The sequence below is a fragment of the Bos indicus genome, chromosome 9 (genome assembly GCF_029378745.1).
Source record: "Bos indicus isolate NIAB-ARS_2022 breed Sahiwal x Tharparkar chromosome 9, NIAB-ARS_B.indTharparkar_mat_pri_1.0, whole genome shotgun sequence".
Lineage (NCBI taxonomy): Eukaryota > Metazoa > Chordata > Mammalia > Artiodactyla > Bovidae > Bos > Bos indicus.
In genome coordinates, this window is record NC_091768.1 from 104508525 (window position 1) to 104536142 (window position 27618).

Sequence of the window (27618 nt, forward strand, 5' to 3'; positions counted from 1 at the left end):
TGACCATGGCTGAATATGCACTGTGATCTTCAGTAATGGGAGCTGCGGGCAAGTTTCAGGGATGTCAATGCCTCTCTCATCTCCCCAGCCAGCCAGGCCCGCCCGGGGTGCAGCTGTCCTGCTGGTCAGTGACCAGTTGCTGGGGCAGCAAAAAAGGAAGAGGACCATTTGCTCTGGCCTCTCATCCCACTCAGAAACATCAGAGGAGGCTGCGTGGTGATCCGACAAGGTGAGGCGTTCCAGGCGACCCCAGAGAGTGAGGAAGGGAAGTCGGGACTCGCAGACTCACCCCCACCCACCCTGCTGGCAGGTGAGGCCTCACTGCTCAGCCCTGAACTTCAGCTGAAGTTTGAAACACAGTCAGTGCTGCATCGGAAGAAAGGCTGAATGAGAGCTTGCCTTGGCCACCTGGCGGGGTGTGTCCCAGGGATGCGCTTGGAAGAGATGACCCCGGCACTCAGGAAACCATGGGGAGGGAGGTCTCCCTCCCCATGAGTCTGCTTGACAGACTCAGCAAAGCGTGGGGCGTCTACACCCCCTTGGTGTGGTACTGTAGTCAGTTCCTCCCCAGTGAAAGGTCCTCCCAAGTCCCACTGGAAAAGTCAGTGAGTCCTACACAAGTCACGCCCGTTTGGCCTTTGAGTTTACCATGTCCTTTGCATTCACAGGAGCCCTGTGGCAGAGCCCTGGATCTGTGAGCCCAAGCATGGTTCTCCACAAGATGTGGTTTGTCTTTTCACAGAGGGTGGCACTGGTGTGGCTGGAGCTGTACACAGCCCATGATGGCCCAGGACCCAGGGGGGTGTTGCATCCTGGTTGAACCAGATGCAGAAGAGGGCTCCTCATCAGGGGCCTTCTGGAGACCCCAACAGCATCTCCCAGTCCCTGGGAAATTCCAAGACTCCTGTTCAGGGGGCCTGGTGCCATGGTGAACTGGCAGACACTGCTTCCCAAGTGAGTAGACTGAGATCTGAGAAGCTGGCCCTTTGACGAAAATGACACGGCTAACAAGTGGTGGGTTACAGTTCCAAGCCATCATCCAAACCCAGGTCTGTGTTCAAGTGTGCACACACCATGCATGTGCTCATGGCTGAGGGCAGCTCAAAAGGCTGCCCAGGCACGAAGACCTTCACGTAGGCACAGTGACCACAGAGCGAGTGTCCAGGGTCAGATTTGGGATTTCTGGTCCCATCGTGCAGACTCTGCTGCTGTCACTTAGCAGAGGAGCCCTGAGTCCCAGAGTCACTCTTCTTTGTTTAAAGAACAGGGAGGGTGGGGCCTGGAGAGCCCTGGAGGCAGGCCTTGTCCAGAAGCCCAGAACTACCAGCGCCCTCTCCTGAGGTCTGTGTGCCCGCTGTCATGTGATGCTCCTGGATTCTAACCCTGAAGCCGGGCATGGCTGGGCCACTGCTGGAAGCAGAAGCACCAGCTGTCTCACCAGGCCCGTCCTGAAGCGGGAGGTAGGGGCTGTTCTGGAAACGCAGCTTGGAGCCTGCTCTCTGCTTGTGTCTACTATTCTGGAAGTACCATCCCCTGAGTTAAGTCTTCTTCTTAAGCTGGCTCAAATAGATCCAGGTATCTGTAGCTGAACTCCGGCACAAAAATTCCCAAACTCCCTCGGTTGGGAAAAAGAAATGCAAAAAGGCAAAGTGGTTGTCTGAGAAAAGAAGAGAATCTAAAGGCAAAGGAGAAAAGGAAATATATACCTATTTAAATGCAGAGTTCCAAAGAGTAGCAAGGAGAGATGTGAAAGCCTTCCTCAGTGATCAATGCAAAAAAATAGAGGAAAACAATATAATGGGAAAGACCAGAGATCTCATCAAGAAAATTAGAGATACCAAGGGAACATTTCATGCAAAGATGGGCTAAAGGACAGAAATGGTATGTATCTAACAGAAGATATTAATAAGAAGTGGCAAGAATACACAGAAGAACTATACAAAAAGATCTGTATGACCCAGATAACCACGACGATGTGATCACTCATCTACAGCCAGACATCCTGGAATGTGAAGTCAAGTGGGCCTTAGGAAGCATCACTACAAACAAAGCTAGTGGAGGTGGTGGAATTCCAGTTGAGCTATTTCAGGTCCTAAAAGATGATGCTGTTAAAGTGCTGTGCTTAAAATGCCAGCGAATTTGGAAAACTCAGCAGTGGCCACAGGACTGGAAAAGGTCAGTTTCCATTCCAATCCCAAAGAAAGGCAATGCCAAAGAGTGTTCAAACTATCGCACAAATGCACTCATCTCACATGCTAGCAAAGTAATGCTTAAAATTCCTTAAAATTCTCCAAACCAGGCTTCAATAGTACGTAAATTGTGAATATCCAGATGTTCAAGCTGGGTTTAGAAAAGGCAGAAGAACCAGAGATCAAATTGCCAATATCCATTGGATCATATAAACAGCAAGAGAGTTCCAGAAAAACATCTACTTCTGCTTTATTGAGTACACCAAAAGCCTTTGACTGTGTGGAACACAACAAACTGTGGAAAATTCTTCAAGAGATGAGAATACCAGACCACCTGACCTGACTCCTGAGAAATCTGTGTGCAGGTCAAGAAGCAACAGTTAGAACTGAATGTGGAACAACAGACTGGTTCCAAATAGGAAAAGGAGGACATCAAGGCTGTATATTGTCACCCTGCATATTTAACTTATATTCAGAGTTCTTCATGCAAAATGCTGGGCTGATGAAACACAAGCTGGAATCAAGATTGCCTGGAGAAATATCCATAACCTCAGATTTGTAGAAAACACCATCTTTATGGCACAAAGTGAAGAACTAAAGAGCCTCTTGATGAAGTGAAAGAGGAGAGTGAAAAAGTTGTCTTAAAACTCAACATTCAGAAAACTAGAATCATGGCATTTGGTCCCATCACTTCATGACAAATAGATGGGGATACAATGGAAACAGTGACAGACTTTATTTTTTGGTGCTCCCAAATCACTGCAGATGGTGATTGCAGACATGAAATTAAAAGATGCCTACTCCTTGGAAGAAAAGCTATGACCAACCTAGACAGCATATTAAAAAGCAGAGACATTGCTTTGCCAAGAAAGGTCCGTCTGGTCAAAGCTATGGTCTTTCCAGTAGTCATGTATGGATGTGAGAGTTGGACTATAAAGAAAGCTAAGCACCAAAGAATTGATGCTTTTGAACTGTGGTGTTGGAGAAGACTCTTGAGAGTCCCTTGGACTGCAAGGAGATCAAACCAGTCCATCCTAAAGGAAACCAGTCCTGAATATTTATTGGAAGGATTGATGCTGAAGCTGAAACTCCAATCCTTTGGCCACCTGATGTGAAGAACTGACTCATTGGAAAAGACCCTGATGCTGGAAAAGATTGAAGGCAGGAATAAAAGGGGACAACAGAGGATGAGATGGTTGGATGGCCTCACCGACTCAATGGACATGAGTTTGAGCAAGCTCTGGGAGTTGGTGAAGGACAGGGAGGCCTGGTGTGCTGCAGTCCATGGTGTCACAAGGAGTCAGACACGACTGAGCAACTGAACTGACTGACTGGGCTATTGGCCCAATCTCGCTGAAGGTGAAGGTGAACAAGTCCACGCTTGGGCCTTGTTTTGTCTTAGCTATGAAACAAGCTGGTCAACTGAGTCATTGCTCAGCAAGTCCTCACCCCCAACAGTGTGGACCTGGCACCCTGGACCAGGCCTTGAGAGCTCCCCAGGGAGACTGCAGCCTTCTTCCCGCAGCCCAGAGCAGGGCTGCCTTTGCAGCCTGCACACTCTGTGTGAAGAAGGGCACTTACTGTCCAAGCCAGCCGGTGCTGAGTGATGGTGCACAGTGTTGTCATGGCAGGAGCTGCTTACTACATCTAAGGCTGGTTTTGAGAACAGAACAAGAGATCAGACACTTTCGCTGTTGCCTGGCCGTCTCCTCCCCACCCCGCCCCCCGTCTTCTGGGCTGTTTGCTGGGAGCTCCCTCCTGTGGGTTCCTCTCTGCCCTCCACCTGTCTCAGACCTGTCTCGGTGTTGTGCTCCTTGGTCTATTCCCTAGCATTGCTCCCTGCCCTCTGGTGGGGTGGGGTACCCCCAGGATGTGGCCCCGGATTGAAGGGGATCCCAGAGCCCCAGGAAGCCTTCCTGGGCCACCGTCTGCGCCCTTCTCCGCAGCTGCACCTCGGCGGGCCCTGTGTGTCTGCTCAGCTCTGCAGCTGCGTTCCCAGCCAGGCCCCATGAAATGCGCTCGGAATCTCCCATGGTGCCCCTTGCACCAGACCCACGCTGTGGGATTTAATCACACAGACACCACTACCTCCCCGGCCCGGGCCCCCGTGGGCAACTCCCCATCGTGGCCTCATGGGCGCCTCCACTGCTGACTGACCTGGGGACACACAGCCCCTCAGACAGCGGGCGCTTCCCTTCACCTCTGCACACTGCACTCAGGCCCAACACAAACGTAGTAAGCTTGTGCTCGCAATTTCCTACTTTTGAATTTCCTCCATCACTTCCCAGAGAATAAGGAGACTCAGAGGGCTGGGGCCAGACAAGCTGAGTAAATCCAGCTGCCCCTGAATCTCCCTGCACCCCAGTTTCCTCATCATAAACTGGGGGGCATCCCTTCCAGGAGGCTGTGTGGGATCAGAGGGACACCAGCAGGTGCCAACGCCTCTCCTCCCACCTCCCCCTCTGTGCATCTCTGCCTCTGCGCCCCTCCTGTGTCTGTCTCTCTCTCTGCCTCCCTCTGTCCCTCTGTCTCCCTCTGTGTGTCTGTCTTTCTGTCTGTCTGTCCCTCTTCTCTTTCTCTTGATCTCTGTCTCTGCTCCCCCACAACAGTCACTCTCCGGCTACCTGGCCTCACTGCTTGGTGCTGGCCATCCAGGAGACACAGACTGGAGCCCCAGCAATGCTCACCGCCCTTCCTAAGTCATCCCTAGCTCAAGGACCGTGTTTGAATCTGCCTCTGGCCCGAGGCAGAAGGTGCGTGGGGCTGGAAGGGAACCAAGGGCACGGCCAGCTTCTCTGCAGGAGCTGGAGATGGACAGGCGGCCAGAGGTGAGCAGCTGAGACCAGAGTGGAGAAATGGACTGGAGGAGGGGGGCTCGGAGGGGTGCGGGGACCAGGTGAGGGGCCACAGGTCCCCGCCTGCCCTCCTGAGGAGCCGTGTCCTTGGGGACTGTCCCTCCTCCAAACTCCCAGGGTCTGAAAGCCACCCAGACCCTCATCCGCAGGAGCCCTGGCACCTAGGTGAGCGTCAGGTGAGCCTCTTCCAGGCCTTTGAGGTGCTCAGCTTCAGGCTACCTGCTGAGTCTCCACCCCTCAGCAGCACCCCCCGCCCTGGTCCTTGGCTTTCCTGGGGAGTCCTGGGAAAGGACCCCCTGGTCCTTTTCACTCCTTCAAAGTGGCTGCACAAATTAGCTTGATGAGTTAATCCCCAAACTTGAGAGAAACGAGGTGCTGCTGGAAGTAGTGATGGGTATGACCCTGCTGCTGCCTTGCTCTCCTCCGCCCAGAGGCTGATAAGCAGAGACCCTGGACTGGCACAGGCATCAGGCACTGACCGCTAAGCACCTTGCCCACACTGATTTTTCATCTGGAACAGAGTCTGAGGAGACCCGGGAAAAGCAAGTTTTATCCTGTTGGTATTGATAATAGCATCTGGTCCCACCACTTCATGGGAAATAGATGGGGAAACAGTGGAAACAGTGTCAGGCTTTATTTTTCTGGGCTCCAAAATCACTACAGATGGTGACTGCAGCCATGAAATTAAAAGACACTTATTCCTTGGAAGGAAAGTTATGACCAACCTAGATGGCATATTCAAAAGCAGAGACATTACTTTGCCAACAAAGGTTCGTCTAGTCAAGGCTATGGTTTTTCCTGTGGTCATGTATGGATGTGAGAGTTGGACTGTGAAGAAGGCTGAGTGCTGAAGAATTGATGCTTTTGAACTGTGGTGTTGGAGAAGACTCTTGAGAGTCCCTTGGACTGCAAGGAGATCCAACAGGTCCATTCTGAAGGAGATCAGCCCTGGGATTTCTTTGGAAGGGATGATGCTAAAGCTGAAACTCCAGTACTTTGGCCACCTCATGTGAAGAGTTGACTCGTTGGAAAAGAATCTGATGCTGGGAGGGATTGGGGGCAGGAGGAGAAGGGGACGACAGAGGATGAGATGGCTGGATGGCATCACCGACTCAATGGACATGAGTTTGAGCAAGCTCTGGGAGTTGGTGAAGGACAGGGAGGCCTGGTGTGCTGCAGTCCATGGTGTCACAAGGAGTCAGACACGACTGAGCAACTGAACTGACTGACTGGGCTATTGGCCCAATCTCGCTGAAGGTGAAGGTGAACAAGTCCACGCTTGGGCCTTGTTTTGTCTTAGCTATGAAACAAGCTGGTCAACTGAGTCATTGCTCAGCAAGTCCTCACCCCCAACAGTGTGGACCTGGCACCCTGGACCAGGCCTTGAGAGCTCCCCAGGGAGACTGCAGCCTTCTTCCCGCAGCCCAGAGCAGGGCTGCCTTTGCAGCCTGCACACTCTGTGTGAAGAAGGGCACTTACTGTCCAAGCCAGCCGGTGCTGAGTGATGGTGCACAGTGTTGTCATGGCAGGAGCTGCTTACTACATCTAAGGCTGGTTTTGAGAACAGAACAAGAGATCAGACACTTTCGCTGTTGCCTGGCCGTCTCCTCCCCACCCCGCCCCCCGTCTTCTGGGCTGTTTGCTGGGAGCTCCCTCCTGTGGGTTCCTCTCTGCCCTCCACCTGTCTCAGACCTGTCTCGGTGTTGTGCTCCTTGGTCTATTCCCTAGCATTGCTCCCTGCCCTCTGGTGGGGTGGGGTACCCCCAGGATGTGGCCCCGGATTGAAGGGGATCCCAGAGCCCCAGGAAGCCTTCCTGGGCCACCGTCTGCGCCCTTCTCCGCAGCTGCACCTCGGCGGGCCCTGTGTGTCTGCTCAGCTCTGCAGCTGCGTTCCCAGCCAGGCCCCATGAAATGCGCTCGGAATCTCCCATGGTGCCCCTTGCACCAGACCCACGCTGTGGGATTTAATCACACAGACACCACTACCTCCCCGGCCCGGGCCCCCGTGGGCAACTCCCCATCGTGGCCTCATGGGCGCCTCCACTGCTGACTGACCTGGGGACACACAGCCCCTCAGACAGCGGGCGCTTCCCTTCACCTCTGCACACTGCACTCAGGCCCAACACAAACGTAGTAAGCTTGTGCTCGCAATTTCCTACTTTTGAATTTCCTCCATCACTTCCCAGAGAATAAGGAGACTCAGAGGGCTGGGGCCAGACAAGCTGAGTAAATCCAGCTGCCCCTGAATCTCCCTGCACCCCAGTTTCCTCATCATAAACTGGGGGGCATCCCTTCCAGGAGGCTGTGTGGGATCAGAGGGACACCAGCAGGTGCCAACGCCTCTCCTCCCACCTCCCCCTCTGTGCATCTCTGCCTCTGCGCCCCTCCTGTGTCTGTCTCTCTCTCTGCCTCCCTCTGTCCCTCTGTCTCCCTCTGTGTGTCTGTCTTTCTGTCTGTCTGTCCCTCTTCTCTTTCTCTTGATCTCTGTCTCTGCTCCCCCACAACAGTCACTCTCCGGCTACCTGGCCTCACTGCTTGGTGCTGGCCATCCAGGAGACACAGACTGGAGCCCCAGCAATGCTCACCGCCCTTCCTAAGTCATCCCTAGCTCAAGGACCGTGTTTGAATCTGCCTCTGGCCCGAGGCAGAAGGTGCGTGGGGCTGGAAGGGAACCAAGGGCACGGCCAGCTTCTCTGCAGGAGCTGGAGATGGACAGGCGGCCAGAGGTGAGCAGCTGAGACCAGAGTGGAGAAATGGACTGGAGGAGGGGGGCTCGGAGGGGTGCGGGGACCAGGTGAGGGGCCACAGGTCCCCGCCTGCCCTCCTGAGGAGCCGTGTCCTTGGGGACTGTCCCTCCTCCAAACTCCCAGGGTCTGAAAGCCACCCAGACCCTCATCCGCAGGAGCCCTGGCACCTAGGTGAGCGTCAGGTGAGCCTCTTCCAGGCCTTTGAGGTGCTCAGCTTCAGGCTACCTGCTGAGTCTCCACCCCTCAGCAGCACCCCCCGCCCTGGTCCTTGGCTTTCCTGGGGAGTCCTGGGAAAGGACCCCCTGGTCCTTTTCACTCCTTCAAAGTGGCTGCACAAATTAGCTTGATGAGTTAATCCCCAAACTTGAGAGAAACGAGGTGCTGCTGGAAGTAGTGATGGGTATGACCCTGCTGCTGCCTTGCTCTCCTCCGCCCAGAGGCTGATAAGCAGAGACCCTGGACTGGCACAGGCATCAGGCACTGACCGCTAAGCACCTTGCCCACACTGATTTTTCATCTGGAACAGAGTCTGAGGAGACCCGGGAAAAGCAAGTTTTATCCTGTTGGTATTGATAATAGCATCTGGTCCCACCACTTCATGGGAAATAGATGGGGAAACAGTGGAAACAGTGTCAGGCTTTATTTTTCTGGGCTCCAAAATCACTACAGATGGTGACTGCAGCCATGAAATTAAAAGACACTTATTCCTTGGAAGGAAAGTTATGACCAACCTAGATGGCATATTCAAAAGCAGAGACATTACTTTGCCAACAAAGGTTCGTCTAGTCAAGGCTATGGTTTTTCCTGTGGTCATGTATGGATGTGAGAGTTGGACTGTGAAGAAGGCTGAGTGCTGAAGAATTGATGCTTTTGAACTGTGGTGTTGGAGAAGACTCTTGAGAGTCCCTTGGACTGCAAGGAGATCCAACAGGTCCATTCTGAAGGAGATCAGCCCTGGGATTTCTTTGGAAGGGATGATGCTAAAGCTGAAACTCCAGTACTTTGGCCACCTCATGTGAAGAGTTGACTCGTTGGAAAAGAATCTGATGCTGGGAGGGATTGGGGGCAGGAGGAGAAGGGGACGACAGAGGATGAGATGGCTGGATGGCATCACCGACTCGATGGAGGTGAGTCTGAGTGAACTCCGGGAGTTGGTGATGGACAGGGAGGCCTGGCGTGCTGCAATTCATGGGGTTGCAAAGAGTCAGACATGACTGAGCGACTGATCTGATCTGATTGATAATAGCTCTGTGAATGTGGTAACAGTAGTGCTAGCTGATGCTTCTTGGTCCCTGGTTACATATGAGGTGGTTTTCAGTTTAATTCCCATGGCCCCATGCACAGATGCTATCACCATCCCCATCATTTCACAGACGTGGAAACTGAGGCACAGACAGGCGTCTGCCCTGCGTCCTCACCCCAGAGTCAGAGCTCCCAAGCACCGTTGTCCTTTGTGGTTTCCAGGAAACCGTCTGGCACTAAGAGATCTGTAACCTTTTAGGCTTAGAACTCAGCTCGGACCTCTTTCCATTACCAGCTGCTGTGATTCTGGAGAAGGATTTAAGTCCTCTGAGTCCCAGGCTTCTCTGTGTGACAAAGCACGGGCTGCCTTCAGGATAAATGGAGTGAATCTTCACAGAAGACAGGCCCTCCAATCAGTGCCGAGGCTCCAGGCTAAGAGGAGTTGACGAGGGACTGTGAGGACCCTAACCCTCTGGGGGCCCTTGTCCCCTTGGATGCCACCCTCCTGCCTCCACACCATCCAGGGTCTGGACCCACTCGTTCACCAAAAGTACTTGCTGAGCACCCTGAGTGCCAGGCACCCACCTAAGCAAGCAAGACAGGTGAGGTTTTACCTTTTGGCTGCAGTCAGTAAGGGGACAAGAGCATAACCCACAGACACTGCAAAGGCGCTGCAGCAGGAAACAAGGGCAGAGGGCTGGTCCTCTGGAAAGAGACAGGGGACCCTCTTTTGCAAGCCAGCAGCACACATAGGGCATCACAGTTTCCAGCCTGTTTGCAGGAAGCGGGTGCCGCACTCCCCCAGCTTGCCGAGTGTGAAGCCTACCCTGTATTTCTAGCCCAGGCTCTCTGAGTGCCTGCTGTTTACAATAGAGCAGGAAACGGACCGGGCTCCTCCCGGAAGTGGGACAGGGGCCTGGAGCCTGGCAGGTGCTCTGGACAGAACGTTCAGTGGGAAAGATGGTATCTGGAACAATCCTCTAATCTGCAGGCCATAGAGAGTAAGTGTGTCAGTTTCCAGAAGTATCTTCTGAGAGCTTCCCATTGCCCCTGGGGAGACATAGGGGCCCCCAGGAAGGGAGAGGGTAGTAATCCCCCTTATCTTCAAGTTTTTTTGTGCCTTTCGTCACTATCATTGCCACATTTGTGAATATCTAGATTCCAGAAAACATGTCACTGGCTTAGATCTCTCTTAGCTAGGTTCTTAGGCACAATTTTTTTTTTTTTCCATCTAAAAGAGGTAAGTCTAGGGCTTCTCTGGTGGTCCAATGGATAAGAAGCCACCTTGCAATGCAGAGGACACTGGTTTGAGACCTGGTCTGGGAATATTCCACATGCCTCGGGGAATGGGCCAACTAGGCCCATGTGTGACAACCCCCGAGCTCTGAGTGCTCCAGAGCCTGTGCACCCCAGCAAAGTGTAGTCCCCCTCACCGCAACTCGAGAAAACCTTGAACAGCAACAAAAACCCAGCACAGCCAAAACTAAACAAATAAAAATAAGACTGTTAAAGAATATAAAAGACAAAAAATTCTGGACACATGACCTGTTGAAGCTAAAAGAAATGAAGGTTTCTTCATGTGGAAAGGCTTTGGGGCTCTCCACCGTGGGAAATCTTAATGACCCACGATGGTGTGATCACTCACCTAGAGCCCGACATCTTGGAGTGCAAAGTCAGGTGGGCCTTAGGAAGCATCACTGCAAAAAAACCTAGTGGAGGTGATGGAATTCTAACTAGGCTATTTCAAACCCTAAAAGATGATGCTGTTAAAGTGCTGCACTCAACATGATAGCAAATTTGGAAAACCCAGCACTGGCCACAGGACTGGAAAAGGTGTTTTCATTCTAATCCCAAAGAAAGGCAATGCCAAAGAATGCTCAAACTACCACACAATTACTCATCTAACATGTTAGCAAAGTAGTGCTCAAAATTCTCCAACCTAGGTTTCAACCGTATGTGAACTGAGAATGTCCAGATGTTCAAGCTGGATTTAGAAAAGGCAGAGGAGCCAGAGGTCAAATTGGCAACATCCATTGGATCATAGAAACAGCAAGAGAGTTCCAGAAAAACATCTGCTTCATTGACTACGTTAAAATCTCTGATTGTGTAAACCACAACAAACTGGAAAATTCTTCAGGAGATGGGAATACCAGATCACTTTACCTACCTCCTGAGAAACCTGTATGCAGGTCAAGAAGCAACAGTTAGAACTGGACATGGAACAACGGACTGATTTAAACTTGGGAAAGGAGTATGTCAAGGCTGTATATTGTCACCCTGCTTAATTATATGCAGAGTACATCATACAAAATGCTGGGCTAGATGAAGTGTAAGCTTGAATCAAGATTGCTGTGAGAAATATCAGTAAACTCAGACATGCAGATGACACCACCCTTATGGCAGAAAGCAAAAAGAAACTAAAGCGCCTCTTGATGAAAGCGAAAGATGAGAATGAAAAAGCTGGCTTAAAACTCAACATTCATAAAACGAAGATCATGGGATCTGGTCCTATCACTTCATGGCAAATAGATGGGGAAACAATGGAAACAGTGACAGTCTTCATTTTATTTGGCTTCAAAATCACTGCAGATGGTGACTGCAGCCATGAAATTAAAAGATATTTGCTCCTTGGAAGAAAAGCTATGACCAACCTAGACAGCATAGTAAAAATTAGAGACATTACTTTGCCAACAAAGACCATCTAGCCAAAGCTATGGTTTTTCCATAGTCATGTATGAATGTGAGAGTTGGACTGAGCATCAAAGAATTGATGCTATTGAACTGTGGTGTTAGAGAAGACTCTTGAGAGTCCCTTGGACTGAAAGGAGATCAAACCAGTCAATCCTAAAGGAAATCAATCCTGTATATTCATTGGAAGGACTGATCCTGAAGTTGAAGCTCCAATACTTTGGCCATCTGATGCAAAGAGCCAACTCATTAGAAAATCCCCTGATGCTGGGAAAGCTTGAAGGCAGGAGGAGAAGGGGACTACAGAGGATGAGATGGTTGGATGGTATCACTGACTCAATGGACATGAGTTTGAGCAAGCTCTGGGAGATGGTGAAGACAGGGAGGCCTGGCGTGCTGCAGTCCACATGGTTGCAGAGTTGGACATGACTGGACGACTGAACAACAACAGCAACCATGGGAATGGAGCACAGCGGTGCTCGTGCTCAGACACTTCAGCCGTTGACGGCAGCTGTGCGGGTTTGTTGTGCTGTGCTGTGTTGCTTTTCTCACTTGCCTTTGTCTCTGGGAGGTTGTGCGTCTCCGGTCTTCTCCTCCCTTGGAACTTTTTAGCAAGTGGGCAAATTCACAAGTACGAAATCCATGGGTAATGAGTGTACACATATGTACACATACCTGTAGTCTGGGGATGTATGTGTGAGATGGGAATCAAACACAGGCTTCACTGAAGTTGTCAGTATGTTTTATGCTGCTTCCGTGTGCCCTGTGCACTCCAAGCACTGGGACTGAAACACTGGAAGGCTCACAGTTGCTGCTTCCAGAGGGTTTGTTCTCACAGCAAAGACTGAGTAAGATTGCCCTCTTAGAGAAGTCAATAGATAATCGCAGACTACGCTAGTTACTAGGAACAAATCAGTTTGCTCTGAAAAAGAATAAATACTTAGACAGGGTAGATGACAGAGATGACAGCCAACTCCCAAAGAGCTGAAGGAAGCTCTTCCTAACAGCTTGAAGACATCTGTCTGGGGAGGGGGAAGGCTGGAGGGGCTGGCGGAGCCCCAGGGCTGGGATGTGGGTTAGTTATAGAGGAGAATGGGGCTGGTGTGAGTACTCAATGGAATTTTGACTCTTTATGTAATGGTGGATTTTAAATTCAAAGATATATTCATGTAGCACAGTATAATCACAAACATCTTAAATAAGAAAAGCACATACAACTGTCTTCAAGTGGCTTCCAAGAGCCCTAAGAAACACCCACAGCCAGAACTTGGATAGAGAATGAGAAAGGACCCAGGGATCCAAGAGCCAACAAGCAAGTAATGAAATAGGAGAAAACGCTGGAGAACTCAGCATCACAAAGCATAGACAGGCAAAAGGAAATGTTCCAAGCAAGGGATCTCTCTTAGATTTGGCCGAAGAGCATTCGTGGTGCCGTGACAGGAGCACTCCGGCGTGTCAGCGTGCAGGAGGGCGCGTGGAGGGAAGGCTCAAGCAGTATTTACAGAGTGTGTTTGGGGTGAGTTGGCTGCAAAGAGACCCAGGATAATGGAACAGCAGCTGGACAGGAGGAGGAGGAGGCCAGGGAGCTTCTCCCGTTTCTTTACGTGGGGACCCTGCAGCACAGCTGTTCAGCCGTAAGGACAACCAAGTGCAATCAGTAGTTCAGGATGAAAGAGATGTGATGGGAGGAGAGAAGCCTGGACAGTGAGAGGCGATGGTGGAAACGCCTGTGAAATAACTGGCCTTTGTTAGGAGGGAAGACCTTCTCCAGCTCTATCTGGATGCAGTGAAGAGAGAAAGGTCCAGACGGAAGCACAGACCTGGGAAGATGGACAGTCACTTCCATTCCAGTGTGCATGAAGCCAGCAGGCAGCGCCCACAGGGAAGGTGGGGCTGGAAACAAGCAGGGCCAGTGTCCAGAGACCTCTGTGTCATTCCCTTCAACTGCGTTGAGTCTATGATTACCTCAGAGTAAAAAGCTTAATTATAAAATGAGGCTACTATACTGTGAAAGTGAAAGTGAAAGTGAAGTCACTCAGTCGTGTCCAACTCTTTGCGACCCCGTGGACTGTAGCCTACGAGGCTCCCGTTCTCCATGGGATTCTCCAGGCAAGAATACTGGAGTGGGTTGCCATTTCCTTCTCCAGGGGATCTTCTAAACCCAGGGATCAAACCTGAGTCTCCCACATTACAGGCAGATGCTTTAACCCCTGAGCCAGCAGGGAAGCCCTTAAAATACTTATTTGAGCCCCTTTTTTGTGGGGAGAGGGGCAAGAATACTGGAGTGGGTTGCCATTCCCTTCTCCAGGAGATCTTCCTGACCCAGGGATTGAACCCAGGTCTCCCTCATTGTAGGCAGACGCTTTACCGTCTGAGCCACCTGGGAAGTCGCCTCCATTTATATGGTATTCTGGGAAAAGCAAAATTGAACCGAAAGCAGATCACTGATTGCCAAATGCACAGGGGATTTGGGGGGCGGGGAGCTGAAACGCTAGTCTACGCCTTGAGTGTGGTGGTGGCAGTTACCAGCTGTGCACGCTTGTCAAAATACATAGACTTGCGCCTAAAAGATATGATTTTTTTGTTTGTCTTGTTTTGTTCTTGAAGCATAGTTGATTTACAATGTTGTGTTAGTTTCAGGTATATAGCAAAGTGATTGAGTTATACATAAATATATATATGTATGTATGTACTCTTTTTCAGATTCTTTTCCCTTTTAGGTTATTACAATATATTGATTATAGCTCCCTGTGCTACACAGTAGTTCCTAGTTCTTCACCTATTTTATATATAATAGTGTGTATCTGTTAATCCCAAATTTATCTTCTAATTTATATCCCACAAGAGTTACTTTTATTTATTGAAAATAAATATTCTTAAAGTGAATAAAAAGCAAAAAGCAATAAATAATTTTAAGGACGGAACTGGCATGGTCAGAACTGCATTATAGGAAGATTACGTCTGTTGTCTGTGGAGGGTGCAAAGGACCAGGAAGGACGTGGGGGCCCAGAGATTGGCGTGGAGACCCCAGGAGTCATCCAGGTTCAAGACAAGCAGGAACTAGGAATTAAGTTTCAATGGATCTAGGGAAGAAAAAGCAGTTTCAATAAGTCTTATGATTATTTTAGGACTGAGAATAGAGAGATAGACGTGGTCTTTCCAAGAAAATAGATTTTTTTCCATAGAAGTGTGTGTGTGTGTGTGGTGTGAATTCTCCCATCCAGCCAATCGGAATATAAAAAGCCATGTGCTTGGGAAAAAATTGATTTTATGAGATGCAGAATAGGATTTTATAATTTAAATTCAAGGATATTAAACACCAATGAAAATTTTTTCATTAAAATATTTAATTACAAGTTAACTGGTGGGGAACTTGAAATGGGTAAGAAATAATAGAAAGATGTGGAATATGGGAGGGACTCAACCACTAAGATTATTATACTATGCCTTCCAGCCCTCCATCTTTGCGAAAACTTTGCTAGAAATGTTTTATCCACTTTGGAATTGGGTCTAAGAGCCAGGACTTCCCCTGAGCTGTCCTGAAGCCAGAGCCCCCATCTGCAACTTGGAGGAAGGCACGATGAGTTAGCAGGGCCACACAGCAGCATTGCCCAAGCACCTTCCGAGGAGGGTAGGGCCCTTCACAGAGGCAAGCTCCTTTTCAGGGTGAAAATGCTGCACAGTCTTCACACACAACAAGTCTCGGCTGACTCTCAGGAGGGCCCATGAAGGACTCATGGGAGGACGGGGCCACTCGCTGTCCCAGTGGACTTGGGAATCTGAGCACTCGGGCAAGACCAGCTAGCGCTGTGCATTTTGCACAGAGAACATCACAAGGGCTCTGAGAAAAGACATGGAGAAGAGTCAAGAGGCAAACAACTGAAAAGACACCAGTGCTTTGCAATGTGGCTGCAGGTCCTAGTATCATCCAGAACTTATGCCGCAGACACTGTTTAATAGCATCTATTAATTTTTCTTAATGTCTTTGCTTACTTATAACTTAGTACAGATTAGCAAAAAGGAGGGACTTCCCTAGTGGTCCAGTGGGTAAGAATCTACCTTACAATGCAAGCAACACAGGTTCGATCCCTGGTCAGGGAGCTATGATTTTACATGCCAGGGAGCAATTAACCTGTGCTGCTACCACTAAGACTGAACACAGGCCAAATTACTGGCGGGAACAAAGCCCCACCCGTCAACATAAAACTGGATCAAAGACTCACTGAGCATGGCCTTGCCCACCAGAATAAGACCCAGTTTTACCCACAGCTAGTACCTCCCATCAGGAAGTTTGCACAAGACCCTTATCCTCATCCATCAGAGGACAGACAGAATGAAAACCACAGTCACAGAAAACTAACTAAACTGATCATATGGATCACAGCTTTGCCCAACTCAGTGAAACTATGAGTCATGCTGCGTAGGGCCACCCAAGATAGACAGGTCATGCTGGAGAGTGCAGACAAAATGTGCTACACTAGAGAAGGGAATGTTAAACCTCTTCATCATTCTTGCCTTGAGAATCCCATGAACAGTATGAAAAGGCAAAAAGATATGACACTGAAAGATGAACCCTCTCAGGTCAGTAGGTGTCCAAAATGCTACTGGAGAAGAGCAGAGAAATAGCTCCAGAAAGAATGAAGAGGCTGAGCTAAAGTGGAAACAAGACCCAGTTGTGGATGTGTTTGGTTATGAAAGTATAAGTCCAAGGCTGTAAAGAATAATATTGCATAGGAACCTGGAATGTTAGGTCCATGAATCAAGGTAAATTGGAAGTGGTCAAACAGGAGATGGCAAGAATGAACATCAACATTTTAGGAATCAGTGAACTAAAATGGAGAGGAATGGGCAAATTTAATTCAGATGACCATTATATCTACTACTGTGGGCAAGAATCCCTTAGAAGAAATGGAGTAGCCCTCATAGTCAACCAAAGACTCCAAAATGCAGTTCTTGGGTGCACTCTTAAAGACAACTGAATGATCTCTGTTAGTTTCCAAGGCAAACCATTCAATATCACAGTAATCCAAGTCTATGCCCTGACCAGTAATGCCAAAGAAGCTGAAGTTCAATGGTTCTATGAAGACCTACAAGACCTTCTAGAACTAACACCCCCAAAAGATGTCCTTTTCACCATAGGGGCCTGGAATGCAAAAGTAGGAAGTTAAGAGATAACTGGAGTAATGGGCAAGTTTGGTCTTGGAGTACAAAATGAAGCAGGGCAAAGGCTAACAGAGTTTTGCCAAGAGAACATGTTGGTCATAGCAAACGCCCTCTTCCAACCACACAAGAGATGACTCTGCACATGGATGTCACTAGATGGTCAATACTGAGATCAGATTGATTATATTCTTTGTAGCCAAAGATGGAGAAGCTCTATATAGTCAGCAAAAACAAGATTGGGAGCTGACTGTGGCTCAGATCATGAAATTAATATTGCAAAATTTAGACTTAAATTGAAGAATGTATGGAAAACCACTAGACCACTCAGGTATGACCTAACTTGATTCCCTTATGATTATACAGTGACAGTGACAAATAGATTCAAGGGATCAGATGTGATAGACAGATGCCTGAAGAACTATAGATGGAGGCTTGTAACATTGTACAAGAGGTGGTGATCAAAACCTTCCCCAAGAAAAAGAAATGCAAAAAGACAAAATGGTTGTCTGAGGAGTCCTTACAAATAGCTGAGAAAAGAAGAGAAGCAAAAGGCAAAGGAGAAAAGAAAAGATACATCCATCTGAATTCAGAGTTCCAGACAACAGCAAGGTGAGATAAGAAAGCCTTTTGAAGTGAACAATGCAAAGAAAGAGGGGAAAAGAATAGAACAGGAAAGACTAGAGATCTCATCAAGAAAATTAGAGATATCAAGGGAACATTTCATGCAAAGATGGGCACAATAAAGGACAGAAATGGTATGGACCTAACAGAAACAGAAGATATTAAGAAAAGGTGGCAAGAACACACAGGAGAACTATATAGAAAAGATCTTAATGACCTGGATAACCATGATGGTGTGATCACTCACCTAGAGCCTGACATCCTGGTATATGAAGTCAAATGAGCCTTAGGAAGCATTACTACAAACAAAACTAGTGGAGGTGATGGAATTCCAGCTGAGTTATTCCAAATCTTAAAAGATGATGCTGTTAAAGTGCTGCAATCAATATGCCAACACCTTTGGAAAACTCAGCAGTGGCCACAGGACTGGAAAAGGTCAGTTTTCATTCCGATCCCAAAGAAAAGCAATGCCAAAGAATGTTCAGACTATCGCACAGTTGTACTCATCTCGCACACTAGCAAAGTAATGCTCAAAATTCTCCCAGCAAGGCTTCAACAGTATGTGAACTGAAACTTCCAGATGTTCAAGCTGGATTTAGAAAAGGCAGAGGAACCAGAGGTCAAATTGCCAACATCTGTTGGATCATTGAAAAAGCAAGAGAGTTCCAGAAAAACATCTGCTTCATTGACTATGTTAAAGCCTTTGACTATGTAGACCACAACAAACTGTGGAAAATTCTTCAAGAGATGGGAATACCAGACCACTTGACCTGCCTCCTGATAAACCTGTATTCAGGTCAAGAAGCAACAGTTAGAACCAGACATGGTACAACAGACTGGTTCAAACTTGGGAAAGGAGTACTTAAATTTTATGCAGAGTACATCATGTGAGATGCCAGGCTGGGTGAAGCATAAGCTGGACTCAAAGTTGCCAAGAGAAATATCAATAACCTCAGATATACAGATGATAACAGCCTATTGGCAGAAACTGAAGAGGAGGTAAATAGCCCCTTGGTGAAAGGGAAAGAGGGGAGTGAAAAAGCTGGCTTAAAACTCAACATTCAAAAAACGGAGATCATAGCATCTGGTCCCATCACTTCATGCCAAATAGATGGGGAAACAATGGAAACAGTGACAGACTTTATTTTCTTGGGCTCCCAAATACCTGCAGACAGTAACTGTAGCCATGAAATTAAAAGACTCTTGCTCCTTGCAAAGAAAGCAATGACAAGCCTGGAGAGGGTAGTGAAAAGCAGAGACATTTCTTTGCTGACAAAGGTCCATATAGTCAAAGCTATGGTTTTTCCAGTAGTCATTTACAGATGTGAGTGCTGGGCAATAAAAAAGTCTGAGCGCCAAAGAACTGATGCCTTCAAACTATGGTGCTAGAGAAGACTCTTGAGAATCCCTTGGGCAGCAAGGAGATTAAACCAGTCAATCCTAAAGGAAATCAGTCCTGAATAATCATTGGAAGGACTGATGGTGAAGCTGAAGCTCCAATACTTTGGCCACCTGATGGGAAGAGCTGACTCATTGCAAAAGACACAGATGCTGGGAAAGATTGAAAGCAGGAGGAGAAGGTGATGACAGAGAATGGGATGGTTGGATGGCCTCACCGACTCAATAGACATGAATTTGAGCAAGCTCTGGGAAATGGCGCAGGACAGGGAAGCCTGGCGTGCTACAGTCCATGGGGTCGCAAAGAGTTGGACATGACTAAGCAACAACAACGATACAAATGTAGAACCAATTACAGAACATGCACGATACAGGCCACAGATAAAACCAGACCTGTAGGTATTCAAGCTTCAGAACTCCGAGTCACAAATTCACACTATATCCTTTTTTGGGGGGATCTCAGTTCCCTGACCAGTGATTGAATCTGGGAACCTGGGCCCCAGCTGTGAGAGCCCTGAGTCCTAACCACTGGATTGCCAGGGATTCCCACACAAACTCCTATTATAAGTGGGAACTCTTCCGACATGCTGCCTCATAATCACTATTAAATTTTAAACTTGAGGTGAAGATGGCAAGTTTGGTTTGAGTTTTGTAAAAATATAAAACATACAGGCAAACAATATACATACATAAACCTGAAAAGAAGCAAATAAAAATATTGAAAGTTGGTGTTGATAGTGGATTTTTTTCCTTCCTTTTTGCTGCTGTTATTGTTCAGTCGCTCGGTCGTGTCCAGTTCTTCGTGACCCCATGGACTGTAGCACGCCAGGCTTCCCTGTCCTGCACCATTTCCCAGAGCTTGCTGAAACTCACGTCCATTGAGTCAGTGATGCTATCTAACCACCCCATCCTCTGTCGCCCCCTTCTCTTCCTGCCTTCCATCTTTCCCACCATCGGGCTGTTTTCCAGTGAGTCAGCTCTTGTCCAGTCCTTCTAGTGAATTGTCAGGATTGATTTCCTTCAAGATTGACTGGTTTGATCTCCTTGTTCTCCAAGGGACTCTTAAGAGTCTTCTTCAGATAGCCCACATAAATCATTAAATCATAAAATATGATTTAATATTTGTAACTTTATAAGACTTCTTGTATAAAACAGTTCACAAATCTGAAATCAATCTTAGGTTGACAAACTCCGTTTGAGGGTCTGAAAATATAGTTACCATATCATGCCAGGTCATTTATAAAATTTTGCATAGAGTATGAACTGCCAAGCAGCAGAAGCGAGAGAAGCTGGTCCCAAATCTGAGGGCCGTTTACAGCAAATTGACCCCAAGGTACCTTGGAGAGTGTCCGGGGACAGCAGGCTAGTCCTCAGGAGGCCAGCAGGGGCACACACCTGGCAGAGAGGACGGGCTCGACAGAAGGCCCTGGTCGGCTGCAAAGCCCTGCACACTAACCTTGCTCAGCAGCTGCTGTCGCCTAAGCTTAGAAACAAGTGCTTAGTTTGGAGTCAAGCTCCCAGTGGGATGGGAGGAGACGCCAGTGCAGCAGCTCCTCAGACTTCCTACCACCAAGAATTCTATTTATCTTTTCCACCCCCATCCCCCCATTGACCCCCATTCCCCCAACACCCTATGTTGGGAAGGTTTTTTCTTACAAAATTGCATTTAGTAACAAAGAATTCTTCAAGAATCAAAGACATTTATAGCTTCCAGTGAAAGTTTTATGCAAGAAAGCCCTGAGTGAGTTTAATTAATTATTTTAACAAGTATGTATTCAGCAGTAGTGATAGACATGGATGGAGAGCCAGTGCGAAGAGGTGAGGTCTCTGCCCTCCAGGGCCGCAGCCGGAGGTCACTGCACAGTGAGTGAGCAGGTACCTTTCACAGAGCAGAGCTGCTGCTCTGCAGGGGGAGATGCAGTGAGATGAGGGGAGCGAGGAGGCTGGAGCAAGGCCGGGTGGCTTCCCAGAGGCACCCTGAGCTGGAATTCGAAGGGTTTGAAGGGGGACACGTAAGAGTTTCTAGGCAGATAGATGGGGTAGGGCTGTGGGCCCTCTGGAGAACGGGACAGCCTGAGGCTTAGTCACAACTGCATTCACTGAGGACTTGCTGTGCAGCAGCCTCTGGGCTAAGTACTTACTAAGTACTTACTTAGCAGGCTAAGTACTTACGTCACCTGCTCCTCCTTGGGAGGAAGCGCTAACATTTCACACATTTCACAGGTAAGGACGTCTGGGCCACATGGCTGAGAAGTGATGGAATGACTCCAGAAGGCAAGACACTTGTTTCTGCCCAGAAACTGATGTCACTTGGGCAACATGCAATCCCCCAGAGGGCTCCATCCGAGGGTGAGGGTGACAGTGAGCTGGTGTCACTGAGCCTCCCTGAGGCACATTCACAAGTGGATGTGACATGTCCCCTGCCACCCAACTCCAGAGAGACTAGAGGACACTCTCGAAACTTAAAGATGGTTTCAGTTTAAGGAAAATAAGAGAGAATAATCAGGTAATTCTTTGAATTTAATTGCTCTTCAGAGTGGCACAAACAAATACAAATAGGTTTACAAAGGCTTTACATAGACTGTGGATGACTGACTCATGGCTGGCTATTAAGGGAAGCTCAAGATGACCAGGCTATTTTGAGTCCAAGCTCTGGGAGGCACCCTCTCACTCTCTCAAACCATCCCCTTGGCACTTTCAGAGAGAAGCCGCCTGTGAAGCCCACTGCCTGACTCCTTTTAAGGCCGCGAGGGATCTGAGCCCTGCCGTCAAGGAGCAGGAGCTGGAGCTCAAGGAGTCACCACTGCAAATAGCTGGACTTAAGTTTCTAAAAGGGAACCTTATCACCTGGGCCTCTAGTAAGAGGTACCAGTCACACGGACTCTCTCCCCCCGCGCCCGGAGGAGCCGTCTTCATGGGCCGGAACAGACACTCAGACGGCAGGTTCCCTGAGGCCTGCTCCCCAAACAGCCCAACAGGGACAGTGAAGGTGAAGGCAGAGGGGGCACCATTCTGTCACCCACCGCATAACATGCAGATGAAGCTGGTGACCACAAGCAGGCACAGGAGGCAGAGTGTGGATGCAGGGACTGAACTGTAAGAAGATTCACAAGAACGAGCAAAGCACCCTCAGTCCAGGGGACTGACTGTCCAGGGAACAGTCTGGGAAGTTCATTCGACAAGCAAGTGATATTTACATTATTAACACAGAGCAGGGGAACATGAGAAAAACCCTGTTTAAAAACAAAAAACCAACAAAAAAAAAAACCTTGGACGAAAATGCACTGCCCTGAAGGAGAATTTGAGATATTGTGGTGGCGCTTCCTGTGGCCCAGGGGCCAGGCTCGGTGGGTGAACTCCCATTGCTGGAGCAGTTTGTGCAGAGACCAGGTACCCTCCACCCCAGGGCAGGCGGAAAGAAACATCTGACCTGCACAACAGAAGGCTTTTGAAGCTCTGCCCAGTCTGAGTTTGAGATCTATGATTGGAAGAAGGCTGTGGCTTTAGAAACTGAAATTTATCTTCTAATGGCATAAACAAAAGCAGTCAGTGACACTCAGATATTTCATCACAGTCGATTATTATTTAATAGCAACGGGTCAAACTTGCCAATCTAAGCAACGGTAAGATATATAAACTTATCAATAGATTACTCTGTTGTTGAAAAATTGAACTGAATGTGATCAAGCTTCTAAATCTAACTGCCAATTTATAGGAAAAGACAAAAACATAAACTATAGGAATTCAATCAGCAATCACCAGGAAGTGCGGAACCCTGCAGTACAAATCACCCAGTTTCTGGACAATTGAGTTTCAAGAAACTGAGAAAGAGACTGAAAGAGATCGATACACAGAGAGAGACGTCGTCAAGAGAGGAAGATTGGAGAGACTGGTTCCAGATTTGAAAGAGGTATTTTGAACATAGAACAATTGAGGAAATTTGAACATAGACTGGAAATTTGGTTGAGAAGTTGTACTTAAGAGTCTTCCCAGGTGGAGCACATAAGAATATGTGCTTATTCTTATCCACATAAGAATACACCTGCCAAAGCAGGGGTCCTGGGTTCGATTTCTGATCTGGGAAAATTCCACATGCCACAGAGCAGCTGAGTCTGTGGGTCACAAACACTGAGCCCGCCCTCTAGAGCCCCCGAGCCGCAATTACCAAGTCCACGTGCTGCCTCCTGAAGCCTGAGGGCCTAGAGCCTGTGCTCCAGGGAAAGAGCCGCCACAGCGAGCAGCCCAAGCACCGCAGTGAAGAGCAGCACCAGTTAGTGCGCAAGGCAACGAAGACCCAGGACAGCCAAAAATTAAAAAAAAAAATGTTTAAAGAAATTATATTTAATCTTTAAAAATGTGATTATGAAACTGTGATTATATTTTAAAATATGATCATTATCAGTTCAGTTCAGTTCAGTTCAGTTGCTCCGTTGTGTCCGACTCTTTGCGACCCCATGAACCACAGCACGCCAGGCCTCCCTGTCCATCATCAACTCCCAGAGTCCACCCAAACCAATGTCTATCAAGTCGGTGATGCCATGCAACCATCTCATCCTGTTGTCCCCTTCTTGTCCCGCCCTCAATCTTTCCCAGCATCAGGGTCTTTTCCAATGAGGCAGCTCTTCGCATCAGGTGGCCAAAGTATTGGAGTTTCAGCTTCAACATCAGTCCTTCCAATGAACACACAGGACTGATCTCCTTTAGGATGGACTGGTTGGATCTCCTTGCAGCCCAAGGGACTCGCAAGAGTCTTCTCCAACACCACAGTTCAAAAGCATCAATTCTTCGGCACTCAGCCTTCTTCACAGTCCAACTCTCATATCCATACATGGTCACTGGAAAAACCATAGCCTTGACTAGATGGACCTTTGTTGGCAAAGTAATGTCTCTGCTTTTGAATATGCTGTCTAGGTTGGTCATAACTTTCCTACCAAGGAGTAAGCGTCCTTTAATTTCATGGCTGCAATCACTATCTGCAGTGATTTTAGAGCCCAGAAAAATAAACTCAGCCACTGTTTCCACTGTTTCCCCATCTATTTCCCATGAAGTGATGGGACTGGATGCCATGATTAGTTTTCTGAATGTAGAGTTTTAAGCCAACTTTTTCACTCTCCTCTTTCACTTTCATCAAGAGGCTCTTTAGTTCTTCACTTTCTGCTATAAGGGTGGTGTCATCTGCATATCTGAGGTTATTGATATTTCTCCAGGCAGTCTTGATTCCAGCTTGTGCTTCCTCCAGCTCAGCATTTCTCATGATGTACTCTGCATGTAAGTTAAATAAGCAGGGTGACAATATACAGCCTTGATGTCCTCCTTTTCCTATTTGGAACCATGTCCAGTTCTAACTGTTGCTTCCTGACCTGCATACAGGTTTCTCAAGAGGCAGGTCAGGTGGTTTGGTATTCCCATCTCTTTCAGAATTTTCCACAGTTTATTGTGATCCACTATCTTTTAGAGGGCTGAAAAATTTACAAATGAAGTTATAGGACTTCTGGGATTTGCTTCAAAATACTTTGGGGTGTGTGGGGTTGGGGAGAGGAGGGAATGACATAACGGTGGTCAGGAGTAATTACTGGAGGGAGTGAAGGATGCATAGGGTTTTGTAACACTGGTCTCTCAACTTCTTTTGTATGCATTTGAAATGTCCCATAATAAAATATGTGAATGAATGGGGCATTTGAGTATTTCAAGGAAAAAATAGTTTGTACCTTGTAATAAACCAAAGCATGCTGGCACTTTTGAGGCTAACCCCTCTGGGGAATTACCGAATCCAGGCAGCAGCACCCATCAGATCAGATCAGATCAGATCAGTCGCTCAGTCCTGTCTGACTCTTTGCAACCCCATGAACTGCAGCACGCCAGGCCTCCCTGTCCATCACCAACTCCCAGAGTTCACTCAGACTCACGTCCATCGAGTCAGTGATGCCATCCAGCCATCTCATCCTCTGTCGTCCCCTTCTCCTCTTGCCCCCAATCCCTCCCAGCATCAGAGTCTTTTCCACTGAGTCAACTCTTCACATGAGGTGGCCAAAGTACTGGAGTTTCAGCTTTAGCATCATTCCTTCCAAAGAAATCCCAGGGCTGATCTCCTTCAGAATGGACTGGTTGGATCTCCTTGCAGTCCAAGGGACTCTCAAGAGTCTTCTCCAACACCACAGTTCAAAAGTATCAATTCTTCAGCGCTCAGCTTTCTTCACAGTGCAACTCTCACATCCATACATGACCACAGGAAAAAGCATAGCCTTGACTAGATGGACCTTTGTTGGCAAAGTAATGTCTCTGCTTTTGAATATGCTATCTAGGTTGGTCATAACTTTCCTTCCAAGGAGTAAGCGTCTTTTAATTTCATGGCTGCAGTCACCATCTGCAGTGATTTTGGAGCCCATAAACATAAAGTCTGACACTGTTTCCACCACTGTTTCCCCATCTATTTCCCATGAAGTGAGGGGACCGGATGCCATGATCTTCGTTTTCTGAATGTTGAGCTTTAAGCAAATTTTTTCACTCTCCTCTTTCACTTTCATCAAGAGACTTTTTAGTTCCTCTTCACTTTCTGCCATAAGGGTGGTGTCATCTGCATATCTGAGGTTATTGATATTTCTCCTGGCACCCATACCCATGTCAAATAGAAGACCCAGAATAGGAGGCACCCGAGTGCCAGGAGGGCTCAGAGTGAAAGTGAAAGTGAAGTTGCTCAGTCATGTATGACTCTTTTCGATCCCATGGACTGTAGCCTACAACGCTCCTCCATCCATGGGATTTTCCAGGCAAGAGTACTGGAGTGGGTTGCCATTTCCTTTTCCAGAGGATCTTCCCAACCCAGGGATGAAACCTGGGTCTCCCACATTGTAGGCAGATGCTTTACCATCTGAGCCACCAGGAGGGCTCAAAACCTGCTGTAAATTTTGAGCAAATGAAGAGCTCATATCAAAGTTTGTCCAGTATAAAATCAAAAACATTTTTCTTACAAAATTATGAGGGAAATGGAACAATAATCTTCACCAAACTTCCTGATTAGATTAGTAATTATTTCCTCTGATTTGTGAAAATCATAAAAAAAAAGTTTGTTTCTTGTTTTTGAAGTGTCGATGTTTGACGTTACTGCAAATTCCCAGTGGAATAAAGAAAGGCACTAGTGACTTCCCCTGGAATTTTTCTTTAATTTTTGTGTGGCGGACATGTTGCCCATCAGCATTTATTACCACGTTTTTTGAGTGAAACTCTACACTCTTCAAATATCATTTCCTTTATTAGAATTTTGTAATGTGTGCTCAAGGTTAAAACTCGTTTCACCTTTGTGAAGCTTGAAGGAAGTCAGAATTCTCTGTGATTTTCTCCAGACAACCAGAGACTTTGTACACGTCTTTCCAAAAAGGCTGGGGTTTCAGCTTCATAATTGAACAGATAAGACTAATATCCTGGCCATGCCATCACCTAACTGCCTGAAAATCCTCACACACAGCAGGTATATGCTCTGCAGTTAGCTCCATCCTGGCCCTATCTACCCCTTGCCCCGATATTTATGGCTCTTGAAAACAACAGTCTTGATTAGCTACTAATCAGGGAATGATCAGGTATATCTATTGATGTCAACATGGTTGGCTAAATGTGAGATACTCTGTTAAACAAACTAATTTTTTGCCAGCTCAAACCAAGTTACTGATTAGATTTTTTTCACTAGGTGTGTTATTAGGTAGCATCCAAACTCAAAATATTTTGAGAAGGTTGGCAAAAATGGAAAAGGAATCATTACACATAGAATTCCAGATTTACAAAACTTTGACCTCAAACTTATTTTTAATGATAAATGGTCATTGCTGCTACTGCTGCTAAGTCGCTTCAGTTGTGTCCGACTCTGTGCGACCCCATGGATGGCAGCCCACCAGGCCCCGCAGTCCCTGGGGTTCTCTAGGCAAGAACACTGGAGTGCGTTGCCATTTCCTTCTCCAGTGCATGAAAGTGAAAAGTGAAAGGGAAGTCGCTCAGTCGTGCCCGACTCCCAGCGACCCCATGGACTGCAGCCCACCAGGCTCCTCCATCCATGGGATTTTCCAGGCAAGAGTGCTGGAGTGGGGTGCCATTGCCTTCTCTGTAAATGGTCATTATGGAGGTCTAAATGTTCACAAGGAACCCACAAATGGGAAACGCCCTACGGCATTAAAGCCTTTCAGAGCCCTGAGTCCAGGAGCACGATGGCTGGCAGGTCTCCTGGAGGTCTCCACGTCTATAACCTGCTCCAGAGATTTGTACATAGCACTCCTCCCAGGAAGTAGTGATAGCAGAACTGGACTTCAAGATGATCTCCCGAGAAGCTAACCGATGTTTCAGAGTTTATGGGTGAATGCTCTCAGCACCCGAAATGAAGAGGGAAAACAGCACATCATCACAATCCGACCTCTAGGCCAGCTGCATGGTTCTCCACAGTCAGTTCAAAAGTAAATGAGACAATCAGAAGGAAGAAAACGAATCCAGGGGCAGTTTCTGAAATAGTTAAAAGTAAGTTTTTCTTTAGGAAAGAAAAACAAAACTAAATAGATACTCCTATAACTTTTATTACAAGTGCTAATATTTGCAAGACAGCCTTGAACTGAACTATTTGGTCAGACCCTACATTACAGCATGTTTCAACCTTTGGCTTAGAAAATGTGATCATTATAATGGCAGACTTTTCTTTTCCCTTTTTAAACTTTTTTCAGTTAAGGCAGGTCAGCCTCA

The 27618-nt window shown here is 47.6% G+C and overlaps 1 protein-coding gene across 1 annotated transcript in view; it reads left to right on the forward strand.

Moving 5' to 3' along the window:
* FAM120B (family with sequence similarity 120 member B) overlaps positions 1-26048 on the forward strand; it is a 121317-nt gene extending 95269 nt beyond the window's left edge. Inside the window, exon 8 of the mRNA XM_070796593.1 lies at positions 1-26048. Coding sequence (XP_070652694.1) covers positions 1-26 — 26 coding nt within the window. The 3' untranslated portion in view covers positions 27-26048.
* The last annotated feature ends 1570 nt before the right edge of the window (positions 26049-27618 follow it).